Raw genomic sequence first — 10,606 nt, 5'->3', positions numbered from 1 at the left:
TGTGCTTGTGGAAATCCTGTGCATTCCTCTGAGTACTGTACTAATGCCCAAGGGATCCCCCACACCAAAACAGGACTCTGTCAAGATTTCTAGGACTGCAAGTTAGGGCTGACCTTCCCCTCCCAGGAGAGAGAGGGATTTACCCCACTCCTGGACCTCATCCCCTTCACTCAACCTCCCCTGGGCTAAGTTTGAAAGAACTCAGTGCCTTAGAGGAAAACTCTTCTCTTCACCACTCACCCCCGTGTCTCCACCCGCCCCTCATCACTGCAGCCCTGGATGCTCCTGAGGCTGCTTTCTCACCAAAGAGCTCCTGATTACATCTGGGTGGAAAGCAGGGCCTAGGGAACTGCATTTGGAACGCATCCCTCAGAGATTCCATGCTCAAAGTCTTCAGTTTGAGTAGGGGGAAAGAAAGGAAAAAAAAAACATAATGAGTTAAACTGTTTAAGACATCAACCTGGGAGCTGAAACTGGAGGAGCTGCAGGTCCGACATAAGGGTCAAGGTCTACGTGCCACGGCTGAACCCCCCATCCACTGCCAAATTCAATGTTTAATGTAAGAGAAGGCTATCCCAAGATTACAGCAAGCGCACACTGGTTCCTCCAGACAGATCGTGGCTTGGACTTATTCTAGCCCCGTGCTTGACTATATCTTAGGTTTCAGATTTTGTAGAAGTAGGGATTTTAAGAAGGGTAGTTAGCTGTAGTCCTGAGGGTATCAAAACGCCATGTGTCTGATACTGGAGGTCCTGGGGTACAGGCCCTCCGCAACTCTGCCCCTGTAGGTCTGCTACCCGCTTCTCCTCTCCGCCCCCTTCCAGCCTCCACCCCGCGCGGCCTCCGCTACCCGACAGGCACCCCACGCCCGCCCAGCAGCTCCTCCCACTGCCTCCGCCCTTCACACTAGGGCCCCTGCGTAGTCTTCCCCCACACTGACTTCGCTCTCGCAGCCAGCCAGCCAGCCACTCTTCCCGCTCTCGCCTAGGTCTGCACTGCCACCGCCACCGTCGCCGCGCTTTGACCGCGCTCTGCTCCCTCAGGCCGCGCATCTGTGACCAGGTCCGCCGCTGCCGCCGCCACCACCGCCGAGCCTCAGACTCTGAAGTCTCGGCGCCCGCGATCGCACCAGCTTCTTGGCCTTAGAGACCCCGCGCTCTGGGCTGACGCGGAAGCGCAGCCATCCCCGCCACCTCCACCATGGCCAACACTGGAGCCACGCGCCGCCACCGCCGCCGCGCCGCCGCGGCCGCCGCCGCCGCCGCCGCGGCCGCCGCGGCAGATAGCGATAGCCCGCCGCCCACCACGGCCCAGCAGCAAACAGGTAGCAGGAAACGGAAAGCGCCGGCGATCGAGGCCGGCGCCGGGAGCTCCTCGTCGCAGGGCTTAGCGGCGGCTGACGGAGAGGGGCCGCTACTACCTAAGAAGCAGAAGCGGCCGGCGACGCGTCGCTGGCTGGTGCACTATCTGAAGGGCCGGGAGGTAGGCGCACGGGGCACCGCGGGGCTTCAGGGCTTCGAGAGCGAGCTGCGGGGCTACGCGGTACAGAGGCTGCCCGAACTGCTGACGGAGCGCCAGCTAGACCTGGGCACCCTCAACAAGGTGTTCGCGTCTCAGTGGCTGAACTCCAGGCAGGTGGTGTGCGGCACCAAGTGTAACACGCTTTTCGTGGTGGACGTGCAGTCGGGCCACATCACACGCATCCCCCTCATGCGGGACAAGGATGCCGACCTGGCCCAGGCTCATCACGGCTGTGGCATCCATGCCATCGAGCTGAATCCCTCCAAGACGCTTCTAGCCACCGGCGGCGAAAACCCCAACAGCCTGGCCATCTACCGGCTGCCCACCCTGGATCCCCTGTGCCTGGGCGACCGCCATGGCCACAAGGACTGGATCTTTGCCATCGCCTGGCTGAGTGACACCGTGGCTGTGAGCGGCTCCCGCGACGGCACCGTGGCGCTGTGGCGGATGGACCCGGACATGTTCGATGGCACCATTGCCTGGCACAGTGAGGTGGATCTCCCCGTATATGCCCACATTCGTCCGAGGGATGTGGAGACCATACCCAGGGCCACCAGCAACCCGAGCAACCGCAAGGTGCGGGCCCTGGCCTTCAGCGGCAAGAACCAGGAGCTGGGAGCCGTGTCCTTGGATGGCTACTTCCACCTGTGGAAAGCCCGGAGCACACTGTCCAGGCTGCTGTCCACCAGGCTGCCCTACTGCCGAGAGAATGTGTGCCTGACCTACTGCGATGAATTGTCCGTGTACGCTGTGGGCTCTCAGTCCCACGTCTCCTTCCTGGATCCGCGCCAGCGCCAGCAGAACATCCGGCCCCTGTGCTCTCGAGAGGGTGGCACGGGCGTGCGGTCGCTGAGCTTCTACCGCCACCTGATCACTGTGGGCACCGGCCATGGCTCCCTGCTCTTCTATGACATACGCGCCCAGAAGTTCCTGGAGGAGAGAGCCTCCGCGAGCCTTGACTCCACTCCGGAACCTGCAGGGAGGAAGCTGAAGCTTGACTGTGGCAGAGGCTGGCTCAACCAGGATGACGTCTGGATGAATTACTTTGGTGGCATGGAAGAGTTCCCCAACGCCCTCTACACTCACTGCTACAACTGGCCGGAGATGAAGCTCTTTGTGGCTGGGGGCCCTCTCCCTTCAGGCCTCCATGGGAACTACGCCGGCCTCTGGAGCTAAGGATGGACGCCTTGTTCTCAATTTGCACAGGTTTACCTTTCGGTTCTGCCTCACTTTCCTTCTTCATGCTGCATTTGTGCTTTTAATTTTCTGTGGCTTTTGTCTTCCAGGTGGAACCAGTCTAACTTAAGTGTGCCTCGTGTATTAGCCAGAGAAAGGAAGAGAAAAAGAGAACTGGAACAATCCAGTGGGTACGAGAGAGCACAAGTGGTCCTTTGGACAGTCAAAACTTTGGCTTTAAAACTCTCATTCACGTTTCCCAACAGCAGTATATTTTTGCCTTCTCATTCAAAGAGTTTTCACTGAACCTTAATTGTGTTCTGTCTTTCAGAGATTCACGTAGCCTCCTTCTTTAGGCTGATGCAGTCATAGTCTTCACTACTATTCAGTGCGTTAGTTTGATTAATATTGCAATAGTATTCAGATCTTGTACACATGTTAGATGTATGGTGTTTGGGGGAAATGTGTGCTACAAAGCATCTTTGGGGCTGTTCTGAGGAACTACCCATCATTTATAGCCTTATTCTAATTAGAAAATACAGTTCAGGTTCTAGATTGCCACCATTGTAGAGTGTGGCCCACACCATTTTAGGGTGTGATTCATTTGGATGTTGGAAACTCAATGTCTGTTGCTTGTATATTGTTGATGTGTAAAATGCTTTAAAAATATGTTCTCTTAGTCAGAAATCTTCAATATTGTTCATACTATTAATTAACAATTTTGGTTATTCAGTAAAACTTTAACATCACTATCCTCAGGCCCTCAGTATTCTTGTTTAAAGCCGCTGTATTGTGGCCTGCTTTTCTATGCTACAGATTTTCAGAAATAATCAATATTGATCTATATATGTAGTAGGGCAATCAGGGAGGTATGGGGCGGAGGGGGGGAACTCTTTAAATTCAGGTAGCTATTTGCAGTGAAAAGCCAGTTGTGGCAGTTTGTGCTGAGAGTAGGTGTTGTTGATTTTTTATACTGTATACATGGATAATTCTGGATCCAGTATGTGATGTATTGCAGAAAAATAAATAAAATATGTTCAGCATCTTAGCAATTAAGTGGGAGACTTACGTTCTTAATGCTTAAATATATGCTTTGTTTTCTATTTGTCTTTCTGGGAACATGTTTATTAAAGTCAAAACTTTCCAGGACTGAGGCTGAATCTGAAGCATCAGCTATGTAGACATTATTTTGTACATCTCTTTTTGAAAATGAAACTTATGATTATAAGTTAAAAGATTACAAAATAACATCTGGAATACATTATGAAAATATACTTGGTGTAAATTAGGATGTCTAAGTGTTTTTTTAATATGACTGAACAAACCATTTTTAATTTATACCAATATACATGTATATACAACTACTTACATATACAATATATTTGAATATCTCTTTGTATATGTTAGTTCCCATGTGAGGAGAAGGCATAGATGTACATCATTTTATATATGCAGCTATTTCTCATATGTTGAACTACCTATATTCAGACTTACCACTTGGTTTTTATTTGTGTTTTATGTCAATTTAGAATAATTTTAATATAAGCACATGATCAAAAAAACATACTGTATAAAAAATATACAGTTAAAAGTAAATCTCACACCCCAGAGTCACTAGTTTATTGCCCATAGATTGGCACCAGTATATTTTTTGTGAATACACATTTAGATTTAGTCGATATATAGTTATATATATACGTATATATATATATATACGTATATATATATATATATATATATATACGTATATATATATAAACATATGTATGTGTGTTTGGAACTTTTATACAAACAATAACGTACTGTACATATATGTGCCTTTTTAATCACAAGATCTCAGAGACTTTTTCTTATACGTATCTACTTAATTTTACTGCATACTGTTCTGTTGTGTGATTGGAATACACTTGATTTCTTCATTACACCTTTGATGATCATTTATGTTGGTTCTGGTTTTCTGTTACTGTAAACTCTTCTGCGGTGATTACTTAAGTGTATACATCTCTGTGTACAAGCATAAATATATCTGCAGGTTAATTCCTAGAAATGGAATTGCTGGGTCAATGAGTAAGTTCATTTTGTATTAATAGCCATTGCTAAGCCACCTTCCAAAGAGTTTCCACCACCTTAACCTCCTACAAGTAATGGATGCACACCTGCTTTACCACACCCCTGCCAACAGCATGTCACCAAACTCTGTGCTCTTTGCCAATCTTATATCATCTACTTCATCTTGGTCCCTTTTTTCTAAGCCTCTGTGCCTGATTTAATTAAATTTGTTGTCAGAGTACCAAGTAGGTTCTGAAACAAAGAACAAGAAAATGAGAAAATGAGGGCAAGCAATAGAAATGCTGCCGCACTAAAGGAAGAGAGTACCCACAGTTCAGACTCGTGTATCTGGCGATGGATTACACACTGCTACTTTCCTTAGATACTTAGTTGGAACTAGTAGGTTTTCCTGGTCTATTGCATGCTGGTTTAAGTTATATCCAAAGTATAAGATGTCACTGAAGAAAATCCAAGAAGGAAGACCATGAAAGACTAAACTAGGATAGTGGGGTGGGTATGGAAAAGGAGAAAGTTATTCAAAACAATGAGGGAAAATAAAATGAACAAACAGTATTTCACGTGAAGGATGAGGAAAACCAAAAAATTTAGGTGGACTCTCAGGCTCCGACTTGAATATGAATGAATAGTGACAATAAATAAAAATAAAGAAAATTTATAGATAGTATGGGGGAGAATGATCAGTTTAATTTGGGACTTATTCAATTGGAGGTACCTCTGTGACATCAGGAGAACAAACCCAGGGAAGATTTGGCTGTGTATCCCAGGATGAAATTTCTCACTTCTGGGAAGGTGAGTGCTATGAAACACTATGAATCTTGTCCTTTCGGAGGAAAGTAGAACAGAAAACATATGAAGGATCTTTAAAACAATAAAAAGAGAAAAAGCGTGGCTCAGTCGCTCAAGCCTGTAATCCTACAACTTTGGGAGACTAACGTAGGCAGATTGCTTGAGCCCAGGAGTTCCAGAGCAGCCTGGACAAAATGGGGAAAAACCGTCTCTACAGTAAATATAAAAATTAGCTGAGGTGGTGGCATGCTCTTGTAGTCCCAGCTTCTCAGAAGGCTGAAGTGGGAGGATCACTTGAGCCCAGGAGCTCAAAGTTGCAGTGAGTGGAGATCATGCCACTGTACACCTCCAGCCTGGGCAACAGAGTGAGAACCCTGTCTCACTAAACAAACAAACAAACACATAAATAAATAAATGGAAATTAAGAAAAAAGCTGGATGGGGAAGAAAATGGCATGGGATGATAGAAACTTATTCTACACAAATGCTGTGACCTTAGCATGAGGAAACAATACATTTTCTAATACTAAAATTATAAAGACTTTGAGTCACCACCTAAAAGCCATAAAGGGCAGTTTTTCTCACAGATAATCTTTCTAAGTATTTACCTAGGACTCCTTAAGACTGTTCAAATTGGTCCACTAATTAGGCTTTTGAATTGCTCAACTGCTGTCTCTTCTTGGATAATGAAAAGCCAGACCTCGCTCACAAAGCAGGGTTCCACAGTTAGTCATTTTTGGACCACTTATTCTCCTACTCTGAGATGTAACCAGTATTCCCAACACCCAGCTAGCACCAGCATTCCTGACAGCCTCGCAGCAGTGGAACATCACCTCATCACCAACTGCTGCTAGCTCTTGTTTAAGCTCTCACCTCAGTGCCACAAGTGTTGGTCTCTGCCAACTTTCCCTGTCTTGCAAAAAAGCAAAGGAGATGTCCAGAGGAGGATACTCCTTTCCTTAGCATTATAACAAATAGCACAAATGCGAATTACTAGAAGTGAGACAGAAGAAATAATTACAGGCACAGATTTCTTTATTAGACAGGTAAATGTAAAATATGAGTAAAAAAATCATCAGAAAATACAAATAACTAAACTTTTCAATAAGAAATAAGGAAGCAGACCAGACCATTAACTCTAGAAATGGGAAGATCTAGAGTGTCATGCAAAAATATCACATACATAAACAGATAATAGACACACAGATTTGATGGTTTCATATGTAAAATATCTCACATTGTCAAGGAATATCTTACTTTGAGGTACTACACAGCATAAAGAGAAAATAATTTATTCTTTTTTTATAGTAGGCCAGCAAAATATTAACAAATTTGAGTAAAATCGCAGAAAATAAAAAGGGACTGATTTGACATGTAAATCGATGCCACTTATCCTTTAAAAACGAATGTAATCCATTAGTTCACCAAATCCATTAGTTGGACAAATTAGTTCATCAAATCCATTAGTTCACCAAATACTATGGCAACATAAAGCTAGTTCCTTGAATTTAAGGAGTCTTCACTATTGAAAAATCTAGTATTGCAATGTATTATAGTAAGTCAAATGAGAAGACTCACATGCTCATATCACTAAATTATAATAAATGACTTAACCAAACTCTACTATTGTTTTGATAAAATTCTTAGTAAACTATGTGAAAAAATATTCTTCATATGGTAAGTGTGTGTATCTGTGTGCAGGTGTGTATGTGTATTTTGTGTTTTAAACTTTAACCAGAATCTTCAACATTGGAAAAACTCCTGTGAAGGTAAGAAACAAAACAGGAACTCCTAAAATCACCACCAGTATTTAGTGTTGTTACACATTCCCAGATTCTGCAATTAGAAAAGATAGAAAATACTAGATATAAATATTGGAAAAGAGTTATATTTATTTGAAGGCGATATATGAATGTAAGAATGATACATTCTAGAAGAAGCAACTGAAAAAAATATTAGGAACAATAAAATAGTAGTAAAATGTTCAGTTTGGGGATTAATATATTAAAAACAAATACTTTTTTATTTGCACTTCTTTACTCATTCAGCAAATATCTGTTGAATGCTTACTATATATCAAGCACTATTCTAGGTGCTGGATAGAAATGCTGCATCAAAAAACTCAAGCGAGCCATGTCCTCATAAAGCTTACAGTCCATTGAGGAGAGAGACAATAAACAGATAGACTATCAAGTGTATAGGATGTAAAATGGTTATCAATGTTAATAAATAGTTGAAAGAGAATAGAGAAAATAAGTTGAAACAGAGTGGGGGTAAAATATCAGGGGAGATGAATTTTTAAATAAAGTGTTTAGTGAAAGTCTGTTTAATAACTTGACACTTGAGCTGAGATCTGAAGGAAGTGAAAGATTAACCTGTTCACCTACGCCAGAAAGGAACATTCTAGGTCATCAGAACAAGAAATGAAGAGGCCTGAGGTGGAACAATGCCTAGCATGTTTCAGGAGCAGAAATGAGACCGGTGTGGCTGGAATAAAATAAGTGAAGATAGGAGTAACATCAGAGAGATAATGGGTGACCACATCACGTAGAACTCTGTAGGCAATTATAAGAGCCTTGGATTTTAATCTGAATGAGTTGAAAGTTCAAAGAGGGTTTTTGAGAAGTGATTTATTGTTAAAAGGAAGTCTCATTGCTCTATAATTAGCATACTGTAAACTGTAGAGGAAAAAATACAGAGAAATAGAGGGATTCATTAGTAGGTTACTGCAATAATCCAGCTCAAAGGTAACAGTGGCTATACGCAAAACTAATCAGTTTAAAATATCAATGGATTTTCTAGTTCAAAATGACAGACATCTTCTTCTTAAGTTCTTATGGATGTGACAGTACAGAATATTTAAATTGAATAACTCCATTTCAGTGCTGTAAATAAGAAATAGTGCCATAATCAGATCAGACATGTTGACAACATTCTAAAAAACCAGAAAATAGGGTCTCTTTGACAGATAAAGCTGAGTAGATCTCATTCCTTTTTATGGCTTCATAGTATTCCATAGTGTACATGTAGCACATTTATTTATTTATTCAGTCTACCATTGATGGGCATTTAAGTTGATTCCATGTCTTTGTTATTATAAATAGTGTTGCAATGAACATATGCATTTATGTGTCTTTATGACAGAAAAATTTATATTCCTTTGGTTACATTCCCAGTAGTAAAATTGCTAGATCTAAATAATGGGGACACATGGTCAAAAAGAGGGGAACAACAGACACTGAGGTCTACTTGAAGGTGGAAGGTGAGAGGAGGAAGAGATTCAGAAAAATTATGCCAGGTACTATGCTTAGTAATTAGGTGATGAAGTAATCTGTACACCAACACCCCGAGTAACTTGTTTGCCTGTATAAAAACCTACATATGTACTTCTGAACCTAAAATTAAAATTAAAATCTTAAAAAAAACTGAGCAGAGTTGCCACAAGCCTAATATACAACTGTGAGAATGTTGCCTTTTAGATGGGAGCCAGTCTTCACAGAGAAGTTATCTCTGTGAAGCTATGATTTAGCAAAAATCGATAGCAGAAGTGGTTTTTGAAGTAGAAAGAACCACTAGAGGGACTGTTCATGAATGGGCTTGGTTAGTTGGACACTTAAACAATAGAATACTCTACAGTTGTTAAAATATTGATGCTAGTTCTTTATGTTCTCACAAGAAGTGTCCTTGATCTTACTGTCATGTGAAAGAAGCACATTGCAAACCAAATGCATATTATAATTTCATTTTTGTTTAAGATACTAGCAGGAAGATAGAAAGAAGCATACAGTATATGTAAGAATATATTCAAAAGTATTACTAGTATGTTTCTCTAAGGGATAATATAGCAGTGGACTTTCTTAATATTCTGTGCATTTATATAATGTTTAAACTGTCTAAACTGATATGCATTTCTTTCATAAACATAAAAGGAAGAAAAACAGGGAAGGCACATTTTAAAAGGCTGGTTGGGTTGGGGAAGAAAAGAGGGATAAGAAAAGAGTGATTCATGGTGTTGAACATATCATGGAGCTGAAATAGACTGAAACTGAGAAAATGTTATCTTTATGCAATATGGAAGTTCATGGAGGTCTTTGCCAGAGTAATTGCAATTGTGATGAGCTGCATTGTCTCTCACCAAGAAGGGATAAATAATTCAATGTTTCTCAAAATTGACCATGGAACGCTTTTTCCCATGAACATCTGAAAAGGCTGTGATTTTCTTTCTTCTCATCTCCTCAAACAAGTAGATTTTAGACAAATAGTATGAGAGTTATATAAGAACTGTAGCACAGGGTCTGCACTATAATGACATAAGTTTTCCTTAATCAAATGTGCACCAAAGAGAAGACATGAACCTACACCTACTAATTTCAGTAACCCATGTTGTTCTTTACGCTTTCCTGATATCCTACCAACCAAAAAAAGTCCAGGACCAGATGGATTCATGGCTGAATTCTACCAGAGGTACAAAGAGGAGCTGGTACCATTCCTTCTGAAACAATTTCAAACAATAGAAAAAGAGAGACTCCTCCTTAACTAATTTTATGAGGCCATCATAATCCTGATACTAAAACTTGGCAGAGACACACACAAAAAAATAAAAAAGAGAAAATTTCAGGCCAACATCCTTGATAAACATCAATGTGAAAATCTTCAATAAGATACCAGCAAACTGAATCCAGCAGCATGTCCAAAAGCTTATCCACTATGATCAAGTAGGCTTCATTCCTGGGATGCAAGGCTGATTGTACATATGCAAATCAATAAACATAATCCATCACATAAACAGAACCAATCACAAAAAACACATGCTTATCTCAATAGAGGCAGAAAAGGCCTTTGATAAAATTCAACACCACTTCATGCTATCAAGTCTCAATAAACTAGGTATTGATGGAACATATCTCAATATAATAAGAGCTATTTATGACAAACCCACAGCCAACATCATACTGAATGGGCAAAAACTGGAAGTATTCCCTTTGAAAACCAGCACAAGACAAGAATGCCCTCTCTCACCAATTCTATTCAACATAGTATTGGAAGTTCTGGCC

The 10,606-nt window shown here is 41.8% G+C and overlaps 1 protein-coding gene across 1 annotated transcript; it reads left to right on the top strand.

Moving 5' to 3' along the window:
• The first annotated feature begins 932 nt into the window (after window positions 1-932).
• On the top strand, window positions 933-3,749 carry LOC100409728 (DDB1- and CUL4-associated factor 12-like protein 2). The gene is made up of 2 exons (XM_002763242.6): window positions 933-2,727; window positions 2,808-3,749. The coding sequence occupies exon 1, from the start codon at window positions 1,201-1,203 to the stop codon at window positions 2,695-2,697; it is 1,497 nt and encodes a 498-aa protein (XP_002763288.5). The 5' UTR covers window positions 933-1,200; the 3' UTR covers window positions 2,698-2,727; window positions 2,808-3,749.
• The last annotated feature ends 6,857 nt before the right edge of the window (window positions 3,750-10,606 follow it).

The sequence above is a fragment of the Callithrix jacchus genome, chromosome X (assembly GCF_049354715.1).
Source record: "Callithrix jacchus isolate 240 chromosome X, calJac240_pri, whole genome shotgun sequence".
NCBI classification, from domain to species: domain Eukaryota; kingdom Metazoa; phylum Chordata; class Mammalia; order Primates; family Cebidae; genus Callithrix; species Callithrix jacchus.
This window is presented reverse-complemented; position numbering and strand designations above follow the sequence as displayed.

What these genes read in the sequence shown, in the direction of transcription:
- LOC100409728 (XM_002763242.6), top strand. Translation starts at nt 1,201, where the DNA reads ATGGCCAACACTGGAGCCACGCGCCGCCACCGCCGCCGCGCCGCCGCG.